The 26,514-nt window shown below is 33.1% G+C and overlaps 4 protein-coding genes across 4 annotated transcripts; 2 read left to right on the top strand and 2 right to left on the bottom strand.

Annotated features, from left to right (window-relative positions):
• Positions 1 to 281: 281 nt before the first annotated feature.
• On the bottom strand, positions 282 to 5,099 carry LOC110413346 (BTB/POZ and MATH domain-containing protein 2-like). Its single transcript, XM_021424116.2, has 4 exons — positions 4,449 to 5,099; positions 2,667 to 3,015; positions 1,890 to 2,166; positions 282 to 813 (listed from the first exon to the last, which is right to left on the bottom strand). The coding sequence occupies exons 1-4, from the start codon at positions 4,862 to 4,864 to the stop codon at positions 635 to 637; spliced, it is 1,221 nt and encodes a 406-aa protein (XP_021279791.1). The 5' UTR covers positions 4,865 to 5,099; the 3' UTR covers positions 282 to 634.
• Positions 5,100 to 13,348: 8,249 nt separating this feature from the next.
• On the top strand, positions 13,349 to 17,322 carry LOC110413545 (uncharacterized). The gene is made up of 5 exons (XM_021424401.2): positions 13,349 to 13,849; positions 14,318 to 14,498; positions 15,020 to 15,437; positions 15,735 to 15,815; positions 16,342 to 17,322. The coding sequence occupies exons 1-5, from the start codon at positions 13,757 to 13,759 to the stop codon at positions 16,841 to 16,843; spliced, it is 1,275 nt and encodes a 424-aa protein (XP_021280076.1). The 5' UTR covers positions 13,349 to 13,756; the 3' UTR covers positions 16,844 to 17,322.
• A 545-nt stretch (positions 17,323 to 17,867) lies between these two features.
• On the bottom strand, positions 17,868 to 22,072 carry LOC110413544 (GTP binding Elongation factor Tu family protein). The gene is made up of 12 exons (XM_021424400.1): positions 21,732 to 22,072; positions 21,312 to 21,387; positions 21,097 to 21,189; positions 20,914 to 20,988; positions 20,388 to 20,492; positions 20,197 to 20,287; positions 19,900 to 20,105; positions 19,379 to 19,462; positions 19,104 to 19,169; positions 18,953 to 19,015; positions 18,434 to 18,674; positions 17,868 to 18,257 (listed from the first exon to the last, which is right to left on the bottom strand). Exons 1-12 carry the CDS (start codon positions 21,920 to 21,922, stop codon positions 18,187 to 18,189), a joined length of 1,362 nt encoding a protein of 453 aa, XP_021280075.1. The 5' UTR covers positions 21,923 to 22,072; the 3' UTR covers positions 17,868 to 18,186.
• A 1,028-nt stretch (positions 22,073 to 23,100) lies between these two features.
• On the top strand, positions 23,101 to 24,982 carry LOC110414015 (GDSL esterase/lipase At1g54790-like; the record flags this gene model as incomplete). Its single annotated transcript, XM_089783051.1, has 6 exons — positions 23,101 to 23,207; positions 23,301 to 23,470; positions 23,649 to 23,849; positions 23,963 to 24,132; positions 24,223 to 24,490; positions 24,586 to 24,982. Coding segments are annotated over 6 exons (1,173 nt in total), but the record flags the coding sequence as incomplete, so codon positions are not given.
• Between the last annotated feature and the right edge of the window lie 1,532 nt (positions 24,983 to 26,514).

Genomic DNA, 26,514 nt, shown 5'->3' with positions numbered 1-26,514 from the left:
TATTGGTTTGCGGGGAAGGCCCGTTCCCCACTCTGACTTTGGGCCTCGAAGCCATACATAAGGGCTACGGCCCCTATTATTTAGTGTTCCAACAATACATCCAGCCTGGGTTCAATTGCTCCGACCCCCAACAATATCATTCTTCATTGCCATTTCGCCACTAACAACGTACAACAATAATTCACTTCGCCCCACACACCCCTTTTCAACTATAAAGAACTAAAGCAGAAAGCCGACCTTTGAAGCTTTTATAATTGGGAAAAAGAAATAATGAAATAATATTTGTAAAAGTGAATGGAAATTAGTAAACACCTGTCGTCTGTTACATTAGCTGCTAGGACGTCAATCAATTCTCCACACACAAATCAGTAATCAGAGTGATAACAACAACTGCAAGTCTGAAGGGGTAAGTTATGGAACAGCTACAATTTTGGAAGCACTTCTCATTCCCAATACAACGCAAACAATGGACACCAAATGAGCAACTACATTTACATCTCTTACAAATACCAAAGCTTAGCACTGGAAAATTTTTTCCTAATCCTAGAGAAATATATTTTCCTTTTCTTCATTCATTTTTTTTTCTTCATTTTTTTTTTTAAGCTACAAAGGAAACTATGGCAAGCTGCTGCTACTATAGCCGTTGCTTCACCCGCCTACCATTGGCATCACTTCCATCAAGGATGGCCTCATTCCCATGTCTGCATACAATCACTGAATGCTCATTCACTCTAGCCACATACTCCAAGAGCTCGGTCAAGACAGACGGGCAACTTTCCTTCAAGTACTCAAATCCATCAGTTTGCATTACAGCTGCAAAACCAAATAAACAAAATATAAATAATTCAGTCAAGGAAAACATTGTTCAACAAACCACACATCATTGTGATTTATCCAACATAAGAGAAACTTTGCAAGAACCAGAATGCTGACACTGGGATAAATCTTGTAACAACTTAGAAAAATTTTCAGCCTGATGATGGATATGAATAAATGCAGGCAGAATCATTCGTTTTATCCAAGATTACCATAGAAAAAAAATCTTTTTGGGCTTCTGCAACCAAACTGTAAAAAAATATCTTCCTATGAGAAAAACTTAACATCTACTCCTATGAACAATGTGATTTCCCTGTATATCAGGTTTAATACAAATGCAGAGAGCAACATGACTTCCTTTCCCAAATTTATGCACTTTTTGATAGTGCAAGCCCAATAGCCTTTTCTGTGAAAAAGTAGAGGAAGTACTTTCAAAAGTTAAACACTTGTAAAACTCACACTTCAGGTCTTCATCTCATTGCAACAACCATTGCATAATGCATATGCAGTCAAATTACTAGCTGAATCCCAAAGGAGCAATTCATAACAGTTGTATGAAGGGTGAAAATTCCAAGCTTTTGACAAAAGACAAGTACCAAATCTTGAAATGGACACTAAGCATTTCCTATGTTTGCTTGCAAGAAGAATGGTTGCATTTATCATGAAAGGCTAAACACACAATCACACGACAGAAAAACTCTATGCCAAACCAGCTGCGACTGCATTTAACTTTAGCATTTATGGGGCATAATATTACAATAAGAAATATCTTAATAAATGACAAAACCTATTTACTTTACAACCAAACTCCTCTACGTAGCCAGGAATTAAAGAGCTACAAGATGACTCATTCAAATACAATGCTTCTATGACAATTTTTTTTCCTCTCACCAATTTTGGCTTAATGCATCCACAATTTCAATAATTTCCAGTTTAAAGAACCAAAGAACCTTGGTTCAACTCATAATTAGCATACTCAATTAAGTTTTTTCTACTAAAATGACATTTACGAGTTATAACATAGGATACCCAATGCAATATTGATGTAAATATCAAACCAAAAAGATATTCACCTCTTAGATTTTCTGGCATTGCAACAAACTTGAGACACACAGCTTTCAACTGGAAACAATGGTGCTGCTCGGCCAAGGCTAATGTAGTTGCCACAGTGTTGATTGCAACACCCTCACAAAGATTGGCCTCGCAGAGCAATCGCAGCCTATCTAGGCCATACCTATCTGCAGCTGCAAGCAGATGCTGAGACATCAATGTAGATGCCCACTTTGAGTTGAGACCAGTGAGTTCTTGCATGTCAGGTAGACAATCCCAGTATATAAAGTGAAGTAGAGCCTGTAAAGTACAAAATAGGGCATAGAGATAATAGTATATCAGTAATCATTACTATAGATTGCATGAATATTAATAGTCAATTTGATTTGACATGACAAGTAAATAATTGAAGACTTGAGATAAGACATAAATATCATAATTTTAAGAAATGTAATGAAACCAATACTCATGAGTTACACACTATATGAACAACCATTGACCACACACATCAGTGTTCTATGAAGCAATTAACTAAAAGCTTAAGACAGGACATGCCACATTCAGATTCTGCCTTCTAAAACATTGCATCAGCCACCCCACCCTATAGCTTTGATTAAGGAATTTTCAATAACTAATTATTGACATCAGGCATGCTAACACGGCCAGTTGGCATCATACATCTAAGGCCAGTGCATGCTATCCATGGCAAGTTGACACCATGCATCTATTGCCAATGCATTATCATGGATAAGTAGCATGAGATTTTGTCCAACATAAGAAGAGGAGGTATTGTACTGAACCTTAAAAACTGGAGCTTCCATGTCTTCAACTTTTATTTTCCGTGTATTCTGATCCTTCATTGGACCAAAAAGTTGTGCCCTAAACACAGGTGAACGAGCAGCAAGAACCAACTTGTGGGCAGGAAAGACGTCCCCATCAACTTCAAAGCTTACATCAGTTCCCTTTCCACTTTCTAGTAGTTGCCCAAAATGATGACCGATGTTTGAAGGCGGAACAGCTATGGAGTAGACCTTAGGACCCTCTGTATGTGACTTAACAACACCAACACTACAGTGAACAGAAAGGCAATTGTCTTTGAGGTAGTCTGATTGCTCCAGTAGAGTTCTTTTGAAAAATCGTTTATATCCCCTGCAGCAAAATCAAATGACTTACTTCTCCGCTCACCAAAGGTTATCATACACCACGATAAATAAGGGAAACAAATAAAATATGCTTCTTGTTGTTTTTTTTTCAGTGGGAAGAGGGAGTCAAACCCTAGAACTTGACAAATCCCCCATCAGACATAGGAAGCTAAGAACCCATGGGTCAATGCTGATATATTGCAACCCACAAATGTCCCAATAAACATTTATTGTCTAGTTAGCTAAGGTCAAACAAAACAACCAATTAGAAGAGTTTGGTATGTCTGACTTGACTCTAACCAAATGCTTCAAAGAATACTTAATACTAATACGATGATACAAAATACACAAGCAGCAGAAGCATTAAACTGTTTGGATTGACATTGAGCATAACAGAAACCAGATACAAGCAATGCGTCAGAAAATAATTCAAATAGAAAATTGCAAAATATAAAAAAGTACAAACTTAAAACAATTGGCTGAAAACATTCAATATTTAGTAACAATACTTAATAAAAAGTAACATTAATACACATGAAAAGCTCAAAATGAGAAAGCAGTCATATTGCCCAATAATTGACTTTTGTTTCTTGTCACTGAGCCAATCAACCTATCCCCAGAACAACAAACATAATTTTGACATTAAATTTATCTTTCAAAATAAATTAAGATTTGCATGTCGTAGAATCTTAATGACACAATGAGAAGGAAAGAAAGAAAAAATAATAATAATGACAGTGAATATTAAAGCCAGCCAGGAAGTAAGCTGGAGAACAAGTAATGGGCAAAACATAATGCATTTGCATGTATCACAGAATAGATACTAGTATCATTTACAATATAATTTTAGATTAATTATCGGTGAACTAAAAAGGATTGTCCAAAAAAAACACATCAAAATTCACAAGATCGCTAGCACTTGTGACATTATGTTCTGCCAGCCACCCCAACCTCTTTTGATGTCTCAATCTATGTCACAGAAGAGAAGCTCATTCCTCCAAATTCTCCCTATTGTGTTGCTATTTAATGCACTACATAGGCAACATACATGTTATACAAACATCCCAGCTCCCTAAGAACCAACGTAAAGCTCAATAAATGGAACAAAAAAAAAAAGGACTCAAGATACCACACTTAAACAACAAAGTTAACCTTCGAATTACAAATTACAACAAAAGAACCACAAGCAACCCATCATGCTTTTCTCAGTATCTAGCAAGACACTTAAAACCCATTACAAATTACAACAGAAGAACCATTAAACCATCAAACCCCAAAACCAACCAAAACTTCAATCATCCCAAATAAAATTCACCACAGTAAAACCCAAAAAAACCAGGCCATAATTCCGATCAAAATAACCAAAATAAAAGATCAAACTCCCAAAAGAAACCCCCCCCCCCCAACCCAAAAAAAAAAGAAAAGAAAAGAAACCCTTACCACATGCTGCCGCGATACTTAAGCGTATACGGCCCACTCTCAAGCGTCCTCCCAAAATGGCTATGCACCTTATGCCTCTCTTTCCCGCTCTGATCCAAAAGTGTGAGCTCAAAAAGCGCCCTAACATCGGTCCCCTCGCTCGCCAAAGCGATGAACAACGAAACGTAGGCGGCATTATCTTCGGGGCTCTTCCCATCGGGATAAAAATAGATCGCCCACAAATATCCACCCACCATGAAAGTGTCAGAAGCTATGTATTTGCCGATCCCCAAACCTTTAGACAGCGAATACCCCGTGATCTTGAACTGGTGAGACCCGTTCACCGTCTCCGTCACCGACGTCGACGTCGTGGTGGCGCTGACGGAGGAGGCCGAAGACGAGGAAGGCTTCGATGATTCCCGTAGAACCCTCCCCATGTGCCCCCCCAATTCTAAGTTTCCTTACGAAATTGGGTTTTATTTTCTTCTCCGTTAAATTGAAAAGAATTTTCTCGGGAAAAGGGAGGGGCTTTTGAGAAAAATTAGGGGTTCCTTTTTTTTCTTCAGTTAACCGGAGGGTGAATTTCTAGGGTTTCGGGGAGAGAGAGAGAAAGCTAAATGGGAGAGGGGGAGAATGATCGAAGATGATGACTTTATTGACGTACGTAATAATAATGAATTTCTTTTTATTAGGGTACCAATTTCTTTTAGTTTTTATTTATTTATTTTTGTGAATGAGAGAATTATTGGTGGACAGAAAGCGGTAAAGCGTTTTTCTTCTGAATGTACTTTGGGTTTGAACGCCACTCGCTTTTTGTGACGATAACAGCTGTCCATAAATGGGCATTCTGGTAAATAAGGTCCGACTTCCGGAGGAATCCTACTTGTTAAAATATTTGACTTTTACAAAATAATTTTCATGGTACAACAAAATGCTAACTACCTTATTATTATAATCACTATTTTGTAAATGTAACAGTTTAAAATATAAATATATATATGTTGATTTTAACTCTATAAATTGTGAAAATAACGATGATTTTATTGTAATGTTAAAACATGATAAGTATTCAAAAAGGTTTTCAAAGCTAGCAAACAATTAGCATTACAACACCATCCTCATTTTCCTTTTAAGCGAGAAGCCGTATGTATGTGTCACGATGACGTTGAATACGTAACGCGAGCGCGTCGTAGCAGTCTGAGCCGAGGGTTGAGTGATCAACAGGGCCATGGGCATTGAGGTTCGAGACATGAACTGCCTGCCATAAAGAACTGGCAAGAAACTGGGTGGGTAGGGACCAAAGTTTGGTGAAGTGAAGTGATGAAGAGACCACGTCTGGGTGACTCCTGCCAGGGTTCGTACGCCCCATCTTATGGATTTCCTACCCCAATCGTGCTGCCCTCCCATTATTATTTTACATACTTGCCGGCAGGGGTCTACTGCTTTTTATCTTACATTATTTTGAGACATTTACGGTACCAGTTATGCTCTTTCTGGGGCCTACGGTGGTGGGTACCTTGATCTGATACCCTCAGGACTCAGGTCCTTTGCTATATTTACTTTGAGTCAAGGGTACAGTCAATGTGATCCTGAAAATCCTAGCAACCCCACTGTGTCTAGAAATAAATCCGTTCAAAAAATAAGAGAATATGTTAGTTAGATCTTCAATCCGCTTATAAATGGTCGTATACATCTATTGACGGAGACTGCTCATTTGCCTTTCTAAAGGGCTGAAGATTTTATCAGGTGGAGATTAAATACCAAATTTAACTCTCAATTATTTTTTTTATTTAAGAATTTAGTTGTAGAGAGATTCTGGCCTTAATGTCCAAAAAAACCTTTACATTTTTAAAAAAATTTAAATAAATTTTTATACTTTTTATTATGTTGAATCAATTTTTTTTATTTTGAATTAAATGAACTTTTTATATTTTTATTTAACATAATGCTCAAATAAGCTTTTTAAACTATTCAAAAATATTTAAATAAATTTATTTTTTTTATTACGTTCAATTAAGCTCAAGTATTTTTATTTTCGGTAAAATAAATCTTTATAACTAATAAGTGACTAATTTTGTCATTAGTAAAAATGACACTTGATATTTTGTATCTATATGGCACTAACATGGTATTGATGTGAAAGTTAAAAATATCACATGAACATGTTATCAAATTAAAATAATATATATTAACAAGCCATATCATCATATTTTACTATTCCACATTAGTGTCATGCTAAATAGAATAATAAATGATATTTTCACTAAGTTAATAATTGTTTTAATGGTTATTTGATTCAAAATAAAAGTACAAGAGTTTGATTGAATGGAATAAAAGTACAAAGGTTTATTTAAATTTTTTTAAATAGTTTTGGGGTTTATTTGTATATTATGTCTTTTTATTTTGAGTTAACGTCAAAACGTTATTTGTTATATTATATCTCGTGAGATTAACATGACATATTAATATAGCATAATCAATGATAATATGATATGTTAACATAACATGATTGATGATAATGTAATATACTAATTTAATATGAGAACATTGATTACGAGATATCTTTCAACCACCGCATCAACGTTTTATTAATGTCATATAAATATAAAACAATAAATGACATTTTGATTAATGACAATTAGTCAATTATTATTCATAAAGACTTATTGGACTTAAAATAAAAATATAAAAATTTGATTAAACGTAATAAAAAATAAAAATTTATTTAAATTTTTTTAATAGTTTCAAGATTTATTTAAATATTATGTCAAAACTCTTCCTACTCTTAAACTAAATAAAAAATGTATTATTTTTTTACTCATTTTATTTGAGACATATTTTGAATAATATTTAAAAATTACCCATATTCAAATCCAAAATCTTTTACTATCCAAGTAAATGAATTAGGCAATTAAATCAACTCATCGTTCATCTAATGCTTTCCTTTTTGCCCAATTAAAAAAAAAGGAAAACACTACCTGAAAATCTTCATGATTATAATTTGAATAAATGGGTTTTAATATCTGAATGTAGGATTTATCTTTCCCTGCAAATTATTACATATCAGTATATCTGTTTTTAGAATTTTATTGCCAGTATCAGCTACCCTGTTTTTCATCTCAACTGTCAAAAGTTGCAGGCTGCTGCCACATTTCCCTTCTAAAAGTAGAAACCCTGTTCGGGCTACTTTATTAAAAGAAAGTGGCATGCGATGCAAGGCTAAAAACAGAGGGAGGTGTTAGTGCACCATTAATAGTAGAATTTGCAGAAAGTTGGAGTCAGATGGCTGATTAGGACTTACAAGTACCACACATCTTAATGATTTTTAATTAGCTTATTCCATAGGTTCTTAGCTGTTCTTATAGGATACAGACTGCGTCCGCCGCTCTGATGACAAGCCAATTGAAATTTCAATTGAAATTTTTATCGTATATAAAAATTTAACGAGTTCAAATTGAAATTTCAATTGATCCGCAATTGAATGACAAGTGTCATTTAATTGAATGAAGTTTTTAAGGGGAGACTTTTTTTATAACTATGGGATTTTTTAGTCTTCTTTTTATTTTTTCATCATCAATCTTTCTTTTTTCTTGAATACGGTTTGAAGATTTTAATATGTTTACATATTATTTTAATATTTTTTTGTTACATTTATAAATTACTTCCTTTCTTCTCTAGATTTCTCCGCCCGCTCTCATTTCTTATTTTTTCTATTATTTTCATTTTCTTCTCTTTTTCCATTGTTTTTTTGTTTTTCTGATTTTGTCTTATTTTCTTTCTTTTTTTTTGGTGCTTATTTTCTTTGCTATTTGATTCATTGAGGTGCTGTTCTTATTGATTTCTTTACTTTTTGGTATTTTGATTTGTAATTTCTTTTGTGAGTTGGGGCTATTCTTGAATTTTGCATTTGATTTGGTTTATTATATTTTCTGCTTATTTGGTTTGATTTTTTTCAACTTATCTATCTTTAGGAATAAGTATTTGGTTAGTTCAATTAAAGAATACCATTAACCAACTTAATTGATTTTTTAAAAAATATTAACCTAATCAGACTAATTTAACAACTTTAACCAACTTTAGATTAACCGACTTTAGTATGTTAAATAGGTTTTAATCAAATATTTTAACTTTTTTTATTTTTTACTTTATTTAATAATATATTGATAATGTACTTTATGTTACCGTATATTACATTATTACTTATAATTTTACTAATATATTAATATAGTATATTATTAATATGTAATTTTTGACTAATTGCACTTGTTGTATAGTATACATAGTGTATTAAGATATATATTATATAACGTATAACTATATACAATATAAATTGTATTAATATTTACTATATATATTTAATATTTACTTATATAGTATATAAGTATACTAAGAAGTCATATAACATATATATTATGTAATAGTATAATGTTATATATAATAATAAATTGTTATTGACTAATTAATATATTAATAAGTATACTATATAATATATTGTTATATATTATAATATAGTTAATTATTAATATAAGTTACTTTAGTATCCTATAAGTTACAACTGTACTCTATATGGTATAGACTACATATTGTTTATTAATAAATATACTATATATATAGTATAATATATTGATAACTTCAGATAAAAATAAGTTAATATAATAAGTTATATTAATAACCTAAGCTTAGGGTATAATTTTCATTATATTTTGCATTAGTTTTTGTATGGCTATATTTAGATAAATATTTAATAATATTAATGTCTAAATAAAGTGCATTTTATTTTTTTTACGATTAAATCTAAGTCATTTATTTATATACAAGTATAGAAAAAATATATGAGTTAATACATTTAAGAAAATCCCTCTTGATGATTAAATCTAATCCTTCATATATATATATATATGTATATATATAGAAAATAATTGTGAGTGCATATATGTAATAAAAACCTTTAAATATACTTATTTCAAAGTTGATTAATTCGGTTAACCCAACTTCAAATTTTTTTAACCGACCCAAACCTATAAAATTGATTTAACCAAAATCGAATTAATTGAATTTGTTGATTAATTTGATTTTGACCAAATTTTGCTCACTTTTATTTACCTTTTAAAAACAGAAATTGGATCAAACAAGATTTTGAAAAGTTCTAAAAGAAAAAAAATAGTTTTTTTTAACAAAATCTAAAAAAAAAACTTTAAGAAAAATTCAAGAGAGAAGTTTTCTCTTATCTTCTTTTAAAAACACGTAAGTTTTTTGAAAATTTTTTTATTTTTGTTCAAAAAATGTTCTCGTGTATTAAATGTAATATCAACAAAATCTTTTATAATAATTTTAATCAAAATTAAAATTTATGTAAATTATTTGACAAAAAACTTATAAAAATAATTTTATCAAACAGTTTTAATTTAATTTTAAAAACTATTATTCTTTCGTAAAGGTTTCATAATAGTATTTAAGTTAAAAAAAGCCAAGCTAAAAAAAGCCAAGCTAAACATGCCTATGTTTGATTTCCTTTATTGCTTTCATTGTTTTTCTTTTTGAGTTTTGCTTGGTTTGGGGTTTTTCATTCAACTAATTTCATCACATTGAAAGAATATATTAATATTCAAATGTGTAAAAGATATTAATTGATTAAGAACCTAATAACATTAAGGCACATGATATCATAACAAAATTTCGTCGACACAAAAATTAGTCAACTACAAATCATAGATATGAGTTTATTTGGATATAATAAAATCATAAAAATTTATTTTAAAAAAGTAAAATGTTCACCAACTTATATAATATTTTAATCTTTTTAAATTTAAAACCTAAGGAACTAACTAAATATGTTAAAGCAATGGGTCGGTTTTTTACAACTTTATTCACTGGACTCAGTTAATCAATTTTGTGAAAAAAATAAAGTTTAAAAAATATTTTATATTTGCATTATTTGTTCTTTAAATTTAATGCATTACTCTCCTAACTTCAACAATTATACAATACATTAATTATAATTTTATTTTTACATATATCACCTTAATTAGTGTTAGTAGGCACGGAATAACATTTCTCCAAAAAAAAAAAAATCCATAAGTCATCGCTAATAATGACCTATTGGCCATTGCGTTTGAATTGAACTAACTCACGTTCACTTCATGGCCCCAAAGTCAAATATACAGTTAGGAGAAGAAGGATCTAATCTTATTTATTTATTTACTCATTAATTGTACTATATGGATTTTTCTTATTATTAGTTATAATTCTTCATGTTGAAAATGATAAATTATTTGATAATCTCGTAACTTGTATATTTATGAGTAGTAAATATTATAGATGATATTTAAAATATTTACAACTAGTATTTTATTTTGTTTCTCAGCTTTCCACAATTTAAATGCTGGATGGAAGAATGAAAGAGGAAATAAAAAAGATTGGTGCTTCTTCATACAACTCTGAAAATAATAAATTAACAATAGATAATGAAAAAATAAACTTCATATTGACATGTTTTATGTTCATCTCTGGATAAAAGATCTCCACCTACTTAAGTTTTAATTAAAATTTTAAATGGGTTCATTAATTTTCAAAATAGTACTTCTCCCAAGAGTATAAATATTGTTAACAAATATTATGAAATGATTAAAATATTTAAATCATTTTCAAAATTATTATTATATTAAAAACATAAAAAAATAATTAGCATAGCTCCCCAAGAGGGAAAGCTTCGGTGCTCTCCAAATGTGAGTTTTTTTTAATTAATAAAAAAATTATTAAAATTATGTAATAGTAATTTTAAAAATTAATCAAGAGTAAAATTATTTTTTTACTCTTATCACGTCATTAAATTGACAGAAACACTAACGGTTAATTTTGACTGGACTTATGTGTCTAATGAAAAATATTTTTAGGGACAGAGTGTTTATTTTGAAAACTAATAGATCTTTGTATAATTTTGATCAAAACTTAGAAGATGAAGGTATTTTACCTTTTATTTTTTCATTAATATTGTTAAAATCCATTAATTTAATTAATATTTTTGTTTATAAATTATAACTCCTTTACCAATGACTAAATCTTATGTGTTATAAGTCAAATATTTACATTATTTTTTATTGTTATTATTATTATTATTATTTGAGAGAATAGAGATTCAAATTTAATTATTTGAATAGGAAGATTCATACACTTATTATTATCAAAGGTGAGTAATACTTAGTTAAAACTGAAGTTAATTGAATTAATCAAAAAATTTATTAAAACAATTTGATTTATTTGATTATTCAATTAACTTTGCAAGTGTTCTCAGCAAACGAAGTTTTGTTAGAATTATCGACAAAATTGATTTCAATTTGTGCTTTTAATAAACGTTATTTTTAAAATTTATTTCATCTCACCGCTTATTATGTAAAAAGAGAATTATGTGATGAAACCAATGTCTAATTTCGTCATGTACTTATACGAGAATATCGAGAGACATATTCGAGGATCGCAAAATTATTTAATTTTAAAGCTTATTTTTTGCAATGAGTATATTATAAAGAATTCATACACGTTTGGTAGATGATGACAATTCAAAGTGTTTATATTTTTTTTTGAATTTTTTTCAAAACATAACATTTTTTTATTTTTGATTTTTTACTATTATCTTGTTTGTTTAGTGTGTCAAAATGGTTGTTAGATATTTTATATAGATTTATAAGTGTTTTTTCTTTTAAAGACACAACTTTTAATATCTTTACGTTTTAAACATACATTTGTATATTATAAAGTGCAATCTTTGAATATCTTACGAAAAAATAACCATTCATACCTTAAAACACAATCTTTAAGTTATAATAAGAAAAAATAATTTTTTATATCCAAACATTTGAATAATGATGTTTTTCAATTATCTCATAATTTTTAGATTTAAAGATATTTTTTCAAATATCACTTTACTAAGAGATATAACTTTTAACATAAAAAATCACCTACAATACATAGTCATATTGACATAATTTTTTAATTATGAAAAATTATAATTTTTCATATGAAGAAACGTAACTTTTTATTCTTAAAATATACTAACAAATTCAAGTTAAACTACTAATTTCTATTATAAAGTTAAAAATTATTTTAACTGAATTAACTAAATTAATAAAAAATTTATAAGGCCTACCACGCCCAATATATACACACAAGTAATTTGTTGGAGCATTTTAATGTAATTTTGGTTATAATTGTTGAAACATTTTAATGTTTCTAAGCTCATGGTGTTGGGATTGTATAATTTAATTTTATTTATTTCATACTTTTTATTTAATGCATAAAAAAAGAAACTAAAAACATTAGACTTGAGTGCATTAATGTCCATAAGGCTATGGAATTTTGATTAATTTGATAATCGACCAAAAAAATCATTGTAATTTGAGATTAATTTGATTAATTAAAAGTATTATTGAACCATGATTTTTTTTAATAAATCCCAACTCATAATAAATAAATAAATAAATATTATTTTAAATATTTTAATCAAATAAATATAAAATTTTGAATAAATTTGATTTCAGATGAAATTTTATAATTATGATTCGTTTGATATCAAGATCACGTAAAACCTACTTGACTGTAAGCTATTTTTACATTATAGATACACTTTTTAATATTATCAATTAAAACAAGTTACCATTTGTTTGATATTAAATAAAGATGACCGAAGCTGACAACGTCACCCAGGCGCTAATTGCAGAATTAAAGTAATTAAATACAGCAATTAATAGAGTCCCGCCGAATTTAGAGGAAACAAAAAAAAAACACAGGTCAGAAATTCACGGTTGATGAGATATAATCTTAACCGCTGATTCAAATGACTTCAAGTTAGTCAACCCTGACTTGCGGACAATCTGGTGCCACCGAGACTTTTATCACGGTTAGGTTCCAGTGTATTCCATCACACCCTCGACGCTTTCCAAATCAAAAAAATCAGAACTGGAGCACATCCCTTCAAGCCCGTACATTTCAATCAGAGGGCTAAGAACTAATTCTGTCGTGAAGTTAACTACTGAACGAAACGAATTCGACTTTTGGGAAGAATCCAAGATAAAAACAGGGGCATTTTTTGGTCTGTTTCAGGGTCCCCAAATCTGGATTTTCAAGGCGACGCCTGCCACAGATACCAAACCCAGAGAAATCTACATTTCCCATCCTAAACTTTTCTTTCTTTTTGTTACTACTAAATAAAAGCCTTAATGTCCAGATTTTGAGGTCTAGAGATGGATAAGTGTATGGTGTTGTGACAAAAGGGTCACAAAAAGCTAAAGGAGAGAATTTTTGGAATTTGAGGACTGGGTTTCTCTCCGTAAAATATGATGAAGCTTTGCTTGATGTCTTCTCATGGGTACCCTCCGGGCCCGGGGCTTGTTTTTCAGCAAGAGCAAGGCGTTGGCAGGATGATCAAGGTAATATTTTTATTGGAGTTCTTTTCTATGGTTTTTATGATTTGGGTTTTGATAAATTGTTATCTGAATTCGGTGCTTCTATTTTTTTTTGGTTAATATTTTAATTATGAGCTGCTGTTCGCCATGTATGATTGATAATTCTACTTTGTTTAGTTATTCAGGTCATTCTCAATAATTTCAACATGAATATTTTCGAGTTATTATATGTTTTCTTTGTGTCTTGTTGATGTCAAATCGAGATTAATTGAAATCTGTGCCCGCAGTGTGTAATATCTGATATGAGTTAGATGATATTGAGATTTGCTTCATCAGTACTTTGCAACTATTTTCTCTTCTTCTTATTTTGTTACTTATAGTATTGTTTATTTGTGCTTAACAACTCTCTCTCTCTCTTTGCACTAAATGTTTTAGTAAAAGTTGTGGTATTAGTTATTTGCTAATGAATTATTATTATTTTGATCAAAGCAGGAGTGCCCATCCTACATGTCAAGTCAGGTGGTAAAACAAGAGATAGAACAAGCAGTTCCCTATGATCTGAACTGCAAACGATTTGAGAAGCCATGTAAACCAGTTAATGCACTATGTGAGCCTAAACTGATTGTTAATGTTGATCGAGCTGCACAAAGGCCTATGGTCATTGATAAACCAGGTCTGCAACTTGTTGGCTAGTTTATTGGATGGTCTAGTAACTTCTTTTTGCTATGTATTCAAGGGAAAGAGGCATTTGAAAATACATTAAATGAAACAATTCTTGTTCTTAGAGTCTTGATAAAACTATTCTATAGTTTGAGAGTTTGTGTATTTGAAAATTTGAATTAAGATTTAAATTCAAGTCTTTGCATCATGCTTTTCTGCCCTCCCTCCCTCACTCCAACCCCAAACATGAGTGGAAAGAGTAATGAGAAAAGGCGGAATAAGCTCTAGCATAATTATGAAAAGTGATTCTTGAAGGCAGAAAAAATTTTAGGAGCTAGATTAGGGAATCCAATCAATACAATGCTGCAAGAATTTAGTGGCCTATGAGAAAGCAGAAATTTTTTTTGGTGACTGTAGATCAGACTCTTATAGATTCATTTGCGATGTCAATTCCTTTTATTTATTTATTTATTCCACCCAACTGTCTCTCATAGCAGTTACAGAATGCTTATAGTCACCCTGCTTTGATCACAGATGGTTATCGAGAGACAGCACTCTTTAGCTTTGGGATAGCTGAAAAGTGCATGAGGCATGAAAAAATCTTGAAGTTTCTGATGTCCGGATCGAATGAAGTGGAGAAAGGGGAACTTGATTTATCTATGCTATCTGATTTGATGGGTCTTCAACCATTGATGTTTGGTGTGCATCAGCAACCTTATGCTTCTTTTCTAATTTATCCAAGTAGCAAAACCGATGCCCAGAACCCTCTCCCTGACTTTGTAGGAGAGATGGTGCGTGATTCGAAAATTACAGTTAGTCCAGATGGTAGAGTTGTACTTACAGGAAGTGGGACTGAGATGACAGATATCCTTTCAATTGTTGCTGAATTTTACTTATCTGGCAACTCAACTAAGTGGAGAAAGCAGTTGGCACTGGTTCCAAACTTCAACAGGTAAGTTAAATGAAAACTACGAGTACAAACAAACAAGTGTTGTTATGACTGCACTATATTCTGGTATTTTGATTATTATTGAAGAGTAAATTTAGAATGAAAATTTTCTACTGTCACCAATTGTATTTATAGTTTAATTACCTGATTATCTTAATTGGTTAAGTTCATTTGACTTGTGCTTCTGGTTTGTGATGAAGCTAAATTTGCTGCTCAGGTTTAATCTTATGAGAATGTAAAACACTAAGTTGATTTCAATGTTGTTTGAAAGGCATCTGACCCTGAAGTGTGATTAAACAGGACTCAGAGCAGTGAAGCACATGCTAGTACTAACTTGTCTTCTCCACAGTTTGAAGTTGCAAGCATTGCACCTGCAAAGAGGTATGTAACTGGGCATCTGTTTAAAGAATGTTTCATTGTGTCCTCATTTATCAATCCTGTTACCCTTGCCATAATTCTTCTATAAAGTGTCAGCTTGAGATTCTTGGAATTTATCTTGTTTTGAGATCTTGAAATTTATGCCTAAAATTTCTACAACCTAGGGATAATGACTTTTGATTGTGAGTTGTGACTCCGAATTTATTTCAATTGCATTTAAAGACCACAACAATGGAGAAATTATAATAGAGTAAGAAACAGCAATAAGATCAAAGAAACTGAAATGATGTAGCAAATATGCTAAAAATGGCAGGCCTGACCTGCATGTTTAATTTGGTATCATGTTTTACATGCCCACTTGGCTATTGTCCACTGGCTAGCGGACCTAAAAGATGGTTTGTTCTTACATATACATGGTTAAGAATGTGAACTTCTGAGAAAACAATAGTTCTTGGTGCTTTCTTTTGAAGTTTTTTTTGTTCAAATGGGTTTGTATTTCTCCTATTTTTATGCAACTCATTTGTAACAGTCATGAGAAAATCAAGCTCAAGCCATTGCCAAAGAAGAAGACCTCCAGGAAGTTAGCCAGGGAGAGAGATCTGTACAAAAAGAATTATTTCCATGCATGTGAGAGCCTTCTTTCCTTGATGGTTGATAAGAGACGGCTTGGTAGAACAGCAATTCTTTCCCTGAAGAAATCTGGCCCTGAACTTCCTGAGCTATTGACCCAATTCTCTGCTGGCATTGCTGGGACTGGTCTTGCTGTTCTTTTCTCTGTTATTTGTAAGGTAGCTTGTGGGAGAGTTCCATTCTGTTCAGCTAAATTCTTTAGCACTGGCATTGGTTTTGGTCTAGTTTGGCTTTCTTGGGCTGTTAACAGACTGAGGAACACGGTTGTGCAAATCAGCAAGAGTGCTAGCAAGTCGGGTCTGAAGGATGAGGAGATGATTAAGAGAGTGGAGAAAAGCGTCAATGAGATCTACTTCAGAGCTGCAACGGTGATGGCTGTAGTAGTGCTAAGGTTTGCATGAATTCTGAAGAAAACTCATGTTTATCAGAGCGTTAGTCTTTTGGCTAACATCTTGACTGGCCGGGTGTTCTAATCACAAAAATGTGGTAGTTAGCTGTTAGACTGAAGTGTATTGATCTTGGCCATGGATATCTGGATAGAGAGGGGGATTGAAGCATGATATTTCAAGAATAGAACTTTGAATCCTATGCTATCCACATGGTCTTGCGATGGCCTGGAGCACATATGAGCAGGACCTCATCCTCTGTCAGCTCCTGTATGTAAAATAATCATTAAGTTGTTAATGGAGAGGAAGGTTGTCACGGCCTCACTGGTAAAGAAAACAATATCTTAAATATGTATAAAAAATACAATTTTGTCATTGTATCGGAAGCTATTCTTAAGTACTATAATGGCATTTGATTTGTCAATCCAAACACTGTACGCAAGACTGCAGTGAAAAAATCAGAAATGATGATTATAATGGGCCAAGTTTATGTATGCCATATCGAATTGGGAAAATTTACTTCGTTTTTATTGTTTTTCTTTGAATGCATGATCTACTGAATGAATGAAAGAGCTAACTAAGTATTCAGTTGCTCGGAGATATTCTACACAGATTTGCTAGCGCTCAATGCAATAGAAAATAGCTTATAAGGACTGGCGTAGGAGATTATTCCTCAATAACAGTGGTAACACAAATACACAACCATAAAAACCCTTTTGAGAGTTTGACCTGTTTAACGAGGGAAACAAATGAAGCCAGCTGTACCATTGGCAACTGGACTGGCAATGGCAATTTAGCTGCTATTTATTCAACTTTGCCTGAAAATAATACCACCTAGGCCAAGCTCATTGCTGAGTAGGGTTTTGAGAACTGTTTCCCTCAAAAAGATTCCCTTTTTACAGCTAAAGTAAAATATATACACACACACACACACACACACTTTTCATTCGAAAAAAACTAAAGATGAGGGAATAAACAATTAATACCTACAAAAAGTAGTCCAAGAAAAATGATTGGTCATGGCGTGCAGAAACCAAGCTTACATATCAAATCAGCACTGTTCAACATGGCTATTATTTTCAAATAACCTAAAAAAAGCTGTTCAAATATGATTTTTGGGGAAAAAAAGGAAAAAAAAAATAACATGCTGACTACTGGTTCACTGCTGAAAACTGAATGAAAATAATTTTCCATTAACATCCCCAAATTCTTATCACCTAATTATCTCTTTAATAATTCCCAGAATACAGTACCAAATGCAGACTTGTAAGATGTTAATGACTGATTGATCCATCTATTTCTTCATTCAGCAAGCCAACATGATGGAGAAACCGTAAATGTTAAGGAACAGCAACTTCTTAGCTCAATACTTTTGATACTACACCAGCACCAACCGTTCTACCTCCTTCCCTCAAGGCAAATCTTTGTCCTGTTACATTGATGGCAAGCAACACATTAAGACTGTCCTATTTTCTATCCTTCGGAGCTTTAATTAACTAGGGAGGGAAAAAACTCTTCTTGACACAGATAAAGTGATACAATAGTAACTTCCAATATTTCTCAGATTTTTTTTTAGGGGAAAAAATAGGGAATATGGCAGCATACCTGCTTCAAGAGGCACAGGTGAGATCAGCTCAAAAGTTGCAGTGACATTGTCCCCTGGCATAACCATCTTAACGTTTTCGGGTAATTCCACTTTTCCAGTTACATCTGCAGTCCTCATATAAAACTGGGGCCTGTAATTTGATTCAAAGGCTGTATGACGTCCACCTTCATCTTTTGTGAGGACATATATCTCTGCCTCAAACCTCCTGTATGTCTTCAAACTTCCAGGTTTGGCAATTACCTAAGCAGTTGGAAGATTTCAGATATTTTACTACATCCTTTTTTCATTTTTGCACATCATGCCCAAGAAAACTCATTTACCATTAAATTAATTTTTCATACGCTAGCAGGTTTGAATACATTCTCAAAGCATGAAAGAATCACAAAGTTTTAGGTAATAACGGCAAATGTGAGTCCAAAATTTAGATAAATCATAAATAGATTAGAGTTACTATAAAAAGTTCAATTTATTTCTAGAGAACTAAGCGGATGTAAAGAAGCTTGGTTGGTGCCATTTACCATTCCACGCTGTACATCCTCTCTCTTTAGGCCACGCAGAAGAAGTCCCACATTGTCACCAGCCTAGTCGAGTATCCAGACACATAAATATAGTTCATTACCAAATGTGCAAAAACCTTAGCAGGGCAAAGTCTCTATAATAGTCACTTACCTGTCCTTGATCCAAAATTTTCTTAAACATCTCAACCCCAGTGACTGTAGTTTTTGAAGGTACACCCTGCAGAAGAAAGCTAAATTTTAGATCAAACAACAAATAATGATATTTTATCAAAATATATCAACTGTACCCTTCATTTAACAACCCTAACCAGGCTGACTTGTTCAGAATATAAAATTCCAGGACCTCATCAACCCAACAAATTTATCACAAGAAAATGCATATGAACTTCACAGAAAATGACTAGAAAATTCAATTTACAAATATACCTGCGTTAAACCCAAAATTTCAACTTCTTCACCAACTTTAATGGTCCCTTGTTCAACACGACCAGTTGCAACGGTTCCACGTCCCTTCAAGACATCAACCAACATCATCAGGCTATGTAAAATTTGCACCCCCCCACCCCCAATGCAACAGGATGGAAATTTTACTAAAATACCAGAAGCAGACCAAAAAATTACTAAAATCCCAACTTCAGAAAAAGAAAATTTATCTCAAAGTAAAATGACTGCATCTTAAATGAAAAAGGTCATGTTTTCTAGCATTTTAAACCCCTCTCCACATACTAACATGAAACAGAGCAAAAAAGGTAAATGACTAAAATTGTAGCCACAACTTACTTACTTGACTTTTTTGCAAAAACCATTCATACGATGTTGCCAAGACGGATGATAATCAAAAGCCATGAGTAAGGAGCTGCTAAAGCAACTTATGCAGCAAAGCCAAATGTGTGCAAGTCTAAAGAAGAAAAAAACAAGTAAAAAAGGCCACATCCATGGCTTTCTACCTGAATCGAGAAAACATCTTCAATTGGCATTAGGAAAGGCTTGTCAAGTTGGCGCACGGGGTCAGGAATGTATTGATCTACAGCCTCCATTAGTTTCAAAATAGCATTTTTGCCTATTTCCTCATTTGTACCCTGTAAAGCTGACAATGCTGATCCCCGAATGATAGGTATTTCATCGCCAGGAAACTTGTAGAAGCTAAGTAGTTCTGTCACAAATGTAAACCTATGTGAATTAGTTCAAAGACGCCATGGAAATGAACAAACAAGAAATGACATGTTGACAAAAAGGCCACCTACCACGGAGCTCCATTTCCACAAGCTCCAACAGCTCTGGATCATCAACAGCATCAACTTTATTCAGGAAACACACAAGCGAGGGCACACCAACCTGCATACAGGTATTTTTTATAAGTAAATAATAAACACTTTAACAGCACATAGATGATACTTCCATCTAAATAAGTTTCAAGCAGCTATAGAATATCCACCTGGCGGGCAAGCAGAATATGTTCCTTAGTCTGTGGCATGGGCCCATCAGGAGCTGATACAACCAGAATACCACCATCCATTTGGGCAGCACCAGTGATCATATTCTGCAAAACATGTTATAGTTAGGCCACTGTTCACAAGCTGTTTGATTGGTAGATTCATGCAGAATGTTAACAAACAAAAATGAATCAATGATTCGAAATGGCTAATATCATTTAAATGAATCTAAGTTTGTCAAATCAGATAAGACAAGCAAGAGAAGTAAATTCCAAATAAAACAGTAAGCTCCATCCCTTCCCATACATAGATGAAAAAAACCCCAAAAATAAAAAAAGCATTTATAGTTTCATTTGCAAAGTAAAAATTGCATGTTTCTTGCCATGAAAGCTTCAGCATTCCTGTACACTATCTTATAATAAATCTTTGTAGAGCTTCCAGCTTCATCCCCTCTTTGTAACATTTTGAGCAAGGTTATTCAGCAAAAGATACCATTATTTCATTTACCATATTAAACTAACAGCTTACTTTAACATAATCAGCATGTCCTGGGCAGTCTACATGTGCATAGTGACGTTTAACTGTCTCGTACTCCACATGAGCCTGCAGAATCAAATCAAGTGTGATAGCTTTGCTGGGAAACTGAATTAAACCCCTCTATTCCATAACAAGCAAGTATGCATGACATGGAGAACACAAAAAGTTACCAACCGTTGCGATTGTAATTCCTCTCTTTTTCTCCTCAGGAGCCTTGTCAATTTCATCAAAGGCAACAGCCTTAGCTTTCCCTTCTTCTGCCAGTACCTATTCACAATAAACCAAACTTATCATAACAATGCAGATCACCATTGTAATAACAAATTCAGAACTATTTGAAAGTGATATGGTTTGTGATGAGAAACTATCAAGTATATCAACAAGACAACCTTTGTGATTGCCGCAGTCAGTGTGGTCTTTCCATGATCAACATGCCCAATTGTTCCTACATTCACATGAGGTTTTCTGGAAAGGAAACCCATCATACAAATAAGAAAGCATTTCCAATCGTTAAAAATGAAAACCCATTGCTTTCATTGATTATTTCTCATGTTTAAATAGATACCTCCATTAAACCTCATAAAAACTGTCATCACTTTTTTCAATCTGGTAAACTCCGAAAATGGAAAAGAACGACGTGTCCTATTCTTAAATTCACAATTTTACTAACTAAACCAAATTCAAATCATAAACAAAAACCAATATTAATATATAAAACAAACCCTACATTAAAAAAGGCTTGAAAGTTGAAAGCATCAAAGAGAAAAAGCTCTAATTCATTTAAAAAATGAAAGAAAGCGAAAACTGACGTGCGAGTGAAAGTAGCCATGGATCTCCACCAAGGGTTAGCGTTAGCAGAAATCGCCGCCTCATTTCCGGAGAGAAAATCGGAGACTGAGAAATGGGAAGAAGAGATGGAGCCACGAGAGGACCAGTAAATTCGGGAAGAGAATGACAAAAGGCGCCTCGAATTAGGGTTTCGGAGGACGACCGCAGCCATTCTGTTTTTCTTCTCTGATTTGATCTGTTGCAGACAGCAAAGGGTTTTATGTACACAGAGTGGCGGTAATGGGATTTCAGTGCTGGCTTTGGGGAGGGTTTTAGCTTCCAAGCGTTTTTCTGAGTCGAGGGTTTTAGAGGGAGAGAGAAAAAGGGCTTTTCCTCCAGAGCGGATTTCTGTTTGTTTCCGTTGTAATCGTATCCGTTCCATTTAATTTGGGCTCTACGATGCTTCTGCCCAGCCCAATGCTCCCACTACAAAGAAAGATCCATTTGTTGTTACCCGGCCCATTACTAATCAGTCATTTCTTAAACCTTGCCTCTTACTCTATTTTTAAAGTTCAAATCAATATCTTTAAATTTAAATTACTACATAAATACTAGTAATACATTTTGAAATAGAAAATGTACCCTTCCTTTACTATATTTTGAAGTAAATGTATTGTTTTTTAATTCTTTGTAATTAAGATAAAAGTTTTGTAATTTCTTTGATTTTAACAAAAAGGAAATTATTTGGGAGCTAGTCTTGGGTGTGGGATTGAATGAGTTTAGAGCTGATGGTCCCTTAGAAGTGAACGAGTCTGTTTTAAACAAGTAACAATCTAGACTTAGCTTACAATTTTAGCCGTTGTTTCTTTCTTTTGAGATATAAGAAATTGAGGTAACCTCGTCGTGTTTCATTATTGTGCCAAAGGGAGTGTTTCTTCTGTAGTGATTACTTTCCAGCTGAGCTAGCCAACTTAAAGGCTGAAACAGTACTGGTTGCATGAAAAGTCTGATTAAAACAATGATATTTTATTTAAAAGTAAAAAAAGACTAGTAATGAAAACAATGAGGGAAGAGACAATACTAGATTCGTTGTCCTTTTGACTTTTTTGTTGAATTATCAATTCAGCGGCAAAAAATGATGGTGAATATACGTCCACATCCTTAGGTCACGGATGAACTTCTAGGAGACAAGACACCCTAGCGATCGATGGCTTGGAAATAATTTTTCCAGTCTCTGTGCCTTTCAATCGATTCTTTTTGGCCTTTTGCCTTGGACCCTCCTGTTTTGTACCCATCCATTTTCGTCATGGAGTGTGCTTTTGTGCAGGTTAAACCCCTTGCGGGAGCTTAAACTCGAGGCTACAAAAAACAGACCCTTTGTTTTGGTTTTGGTTTTGGTTTTTTGTTTAATACCCTTTGATTCAACTGCAAGGAATCAACTTCCTACCAACCTTTATCTTCGCGGTCCAGCCACTTTCAAGGAAATCGAACTATTGTTTTGTTTTGCCAACGATTTGGTCAGTTTTCTTCAGCTTCCAATTCTTTATGGCTCTGAATATGCATTCTATTCTAAAACTAGCTTTGATTTGTTCCTTCTTGCCTACTATTAGCCCCTTGAGTTTGAATTACCCTGCGGTATTCAACTTCGGAGACTCAAATTCAGACACGGGTGGATTAGTTGCCGGAAAGGCTTTTCCACTGATACCACCAAATGGAGAAACCTACTTTCTTAAACCCTCTGGGAGATTCTGCGATGGTCGCTTAATTATTGATTTTCTAAGTAATGTTATCATCCTCTTTTATTTATTTATTTATTATTTTAACATGTTTGTTTACAGGGACTCACTGCCTGCATACATAGATATTTGCAACGCACATGGTTGAGATCATGGAGATGGAATTTAATTCTAATATATATATTGGAATATTGACATATACTTTTTGCTTTAATTCTGCAGTGGAAGCAATGGAGCTTCCTTACCTGAACCCATATTTGGATTCTGTTGGCTCTCCCAGTTTCGAGACAGGGTGCAACTTTGCGACCGGAGGGTCTACTATACTTGCAGCCAATGCAGCTTCTATAAACCCCTTTTCCTTTAACCTTCAGCTATATCAATTCTTCAGATTCAAGGAACGAGCTCTTGCATTACTCTCGAAAGGTATTCATCATTGGACAAGCTTCTAAGTTTTGACTACACAATCATGGCTTGTTAAAATGGTTTAGGTTTTTATGCAATCGCACTGACATTAAGAAAATTGGTCTTTGTTTCAGATAAGGAACTTCAGAAATTCCTCCCTGCAGAAGGTTATTTCAAGCAGGGCCTTTATATGATTGACATAGGCCAAAATGATCTTGACGCTGCATTCTACTCATTGAAATCGGAGGAAAAAGTACTTGCTTTGATTCCACAACTTGTGTCAGGACTCGAGTATGGAATGAAGGTTCTGTCAAGCCAGAAATTAAACTAGCTAGCTCTAACACAGCCTTAATAAATATTACTATACTTAATTCCTTTTTCTTTCTTTGTTTAGATATTGTATGATTCAGGAGCAAGGAATTTCTGGATTCATAACACAGGTCCCCTTGGGTGCTTGCCAAGAATTATTGCTACATTGGGAAAAAATGACAACCTAGATGAGCTTGGTTGCGTAAATTCACACAACCGAGCAGCTAATGTTTTCAACATGAAACTCCATGATGTTTGTGTAAACTTCTTGGCACAGTTGCCTGAAGCTAATTGCACTTACGTCGATATTTACTCAATAAAGCTAAGCCTTATTTCAAATTATTCTCTATATGGTAAGCAGGTTATTACTTATCCATCTTTCAAATATGTTATCATTATTTTTTCATGTTATATATCATCCGATACTCGATCTGGATTTCGCGTGCAGGATTCCAACAACCTATAGCAGCATGCTGTGGTTATGGTGGGCCTCCGCTGAATTTTGACTCTAGGATTGCTTGTGGTCTAACAAAGGATCTGAATGGGAGCATAGTGACAGCAAATCCATGCAACAACACTGCTGAGTATATAAATTGGGATGGAACTCATTATACAGAAGCTGCGAATAGATTTGTTGCAGACCTAATACTAACAGGAAATTATTCTGATTCGCCTCACTTGGCGAATGCACCATCTCTTACCTGACCAAAAATGAATGTTGTTGTATTAAGTTTGTATCAGAGTTGATATGACAATGGCAGATAGATGTAAAGCATGGCAAAATGTGTTGAATAAAGACAATCTGTGAAATGGTTTTTTTTTCCTGATGAAAACAAAAAGGTTCATTAAAAGAGTTCTCTAGTCTGAGATGGTTGCTGAATTTCTTTCGGCTCTCTCTTGTCGAAGTACAAAATTAACAATTTCAAGTTCCTCCGGCTCATTTACTATTCTGATGAATTATAACTCCCGAAATACTGATGAACTAGCAGCTTGAAGAAGGATATGGCAATTGCCAATGAAAATTTAACACAGATGAATCATAAATTCACCGGCCTGAAAGTGCCTTAAATCCGGTTTTGCTCAATCGAAGAACTGCCGTCAAAGAGTCTTAATTAGGATCATAATTCAAAGAAAACAAGGTGAGATAAATGCAGACTCTTTTCCCTCTGAAATTCCTTTCAGTATAGCTGCCTAGGTTGGATCATATTTCTGCCTCATCCCACCCTAGCTCACCCCAATTAATTAATGCAGACATATCATTTTCCATTGTTGCCAACAACCCAAAATCGTAAATTTGGAATCAATGATTGGTAGAACAAACAATCACTGGTGCAATTATTAGCTTGAATGTCGATTTTGTGGAGAATATGTTAGCATCATCCTACATTACACACCATCAAAACTCAAAGCCATGCATGGCATTGATTCATGAAAGTTGCTGCATGCATGAGAGTAGCAAGTAACTTAAAACGGCAGCTCAATTGCTTGATGTTGATTAATAAACGAATTATCCAACAAAAAAAATCCTTTTTTCCCCCTCATTTTGCCATATAAATAGGTGTACATATATAGATTAAGATCATATGACTTACATCAACAATAGGGCCGGCATTCCATTTTCATAAAGGGGAAAAGGAGGAATTACGTAGCCACCAAACTAGGAAAACATTATTTCATTTTGTTGTGAATACAAGATCTTGATCTCCTTTTCTTCCCTCTTTAATTGACATGGTAAAGGTAGGTAGGCCATCGGTTTTGATCTTTCATGTCTAACTTTCTTGCTATGCAGGGGCAAGCCTTCTAATCTAAACTTGCTTCGCGAGTTGATACTTAAGCTAAAGGAACTTAATTCATTTTAGGGTATGTGTAAGTTAATTAATAAGGCTCTTAATCTTAAATATACAATATGGTCTACTTTTACATTCAAATAGCATACTATTGCTAGCTGAACTTGAACTGTGACTTACATGGTTCTTTAACCATGGGTTACATTAAGAAACAAACATTTCTTTTTAAAGGTAATATTTTCATTTCTCTAAATATTAAGTCTTTGTTTGCTCATAAAGATAAAGACGTATTTGGTGCATTATAGAATTAATTAATAGCAAGCAGGAAAGCATGGTTTTTATTTTTTTGTCTTCAATTTTAATTTTAACGTATTTTCTGTACTACTTTAAAGAAGATAAATTAACTGAGAGGATAGTAAAAATAGTATAATATTGATTCACCAATGCAAAAAGGAATAGATTCTCATTTTATCTAACTTATACCCAACTATAGTAGGAAAAGGACAAACCATGGTATAAATTGTATCTTTCTCCCACAAAGTTCTATGGATGCTGCATGTAATTCTGAAATAAGTTCATTTTATTCATTA

This window comes from Theobroma umbraticum, unplaced genomic scaffold (genome assembly GCF_002168275.2).
Source record: "Theobroma umbraticum cultivar Fairchild unplaced genomic scaffold, ASM216827v3 scaffold_4.1, whole genome shotgun sequence".
Classification (NCBI taxonomy): domain Eukaryota; kingdom Viridiplantae; phylum Streptophyta; class Magnoliopsida; order Malvales; family Malvaceae; genus Theobroma; species Theobroma umbraticum.
Note: the sequence above shows the minus strand (reverse complement) of the source record. Positions and strands in the feature narration are given on the sequence as shown.

Coding starts and splice junctions, on each gene's coding strand:
- LOC110413346 (XM_021424116.2), bottom strand. CDS start 4,864: ATGGGGAGGGTTCTACGGGAATCATCGAAGCCTTCCTCGTCTTCGGCC. Junction 3,016..4,448: donor AAGTATCGCGGCAGCATGTG/GTAAGGGTTTCT, acceptor ATTTTGCTGCAG/GGGATATAAACGATTTTTCA. Junction 2,167..2,666: donor TGGAAGCTCCAGTTTTTAAG/GTTCAGTACAAT, acceptor TGTACTTTACAG/GCTCTACTTCACTTTATATA.
- LOC110413545 (XM_021424401.2), top strand. CDS start 13,757: ATGATGAAGCTTTGCTTGATGTCTTCTCATGGGTACCCTCCGGGCCCG. Junction 13,850..14,317: donor GCGTTGGCAGGATGATCAAG/GTAATATTTTTA, acceptor TGATCAAAGCAG/GAGTGCCCATCCTACATGTC. Junction 15,816..16,341: donor AGCATTGCACCTGCAAAGAG/GTATGTAACTGG, acceptor CATTTGTAACAG/TCATGAGAAAATCAAGCTCA.
- LOC110413544 (XM_021424400.1), bottom strand. CDS start 21,922: ATGGCTGCGGTCGTCCTCCGAAACCCTAATTCGAGGCGCCTTTTGTCA. Junction 20,106..20,196: donor TGTGGAAATGGAGCTCCGTG/GTAGGTGGCCTT, acceptor CATTTGTGACAG/AACTACTTAGCTTCTACAAG. Junction 19,170..19,378: donor AAATTTTGGGTTTAACGCAG/GTATATTTGTAA, acceptor TTTCTTCTGCAG/GGTGTACCTTCAAAAACTAC.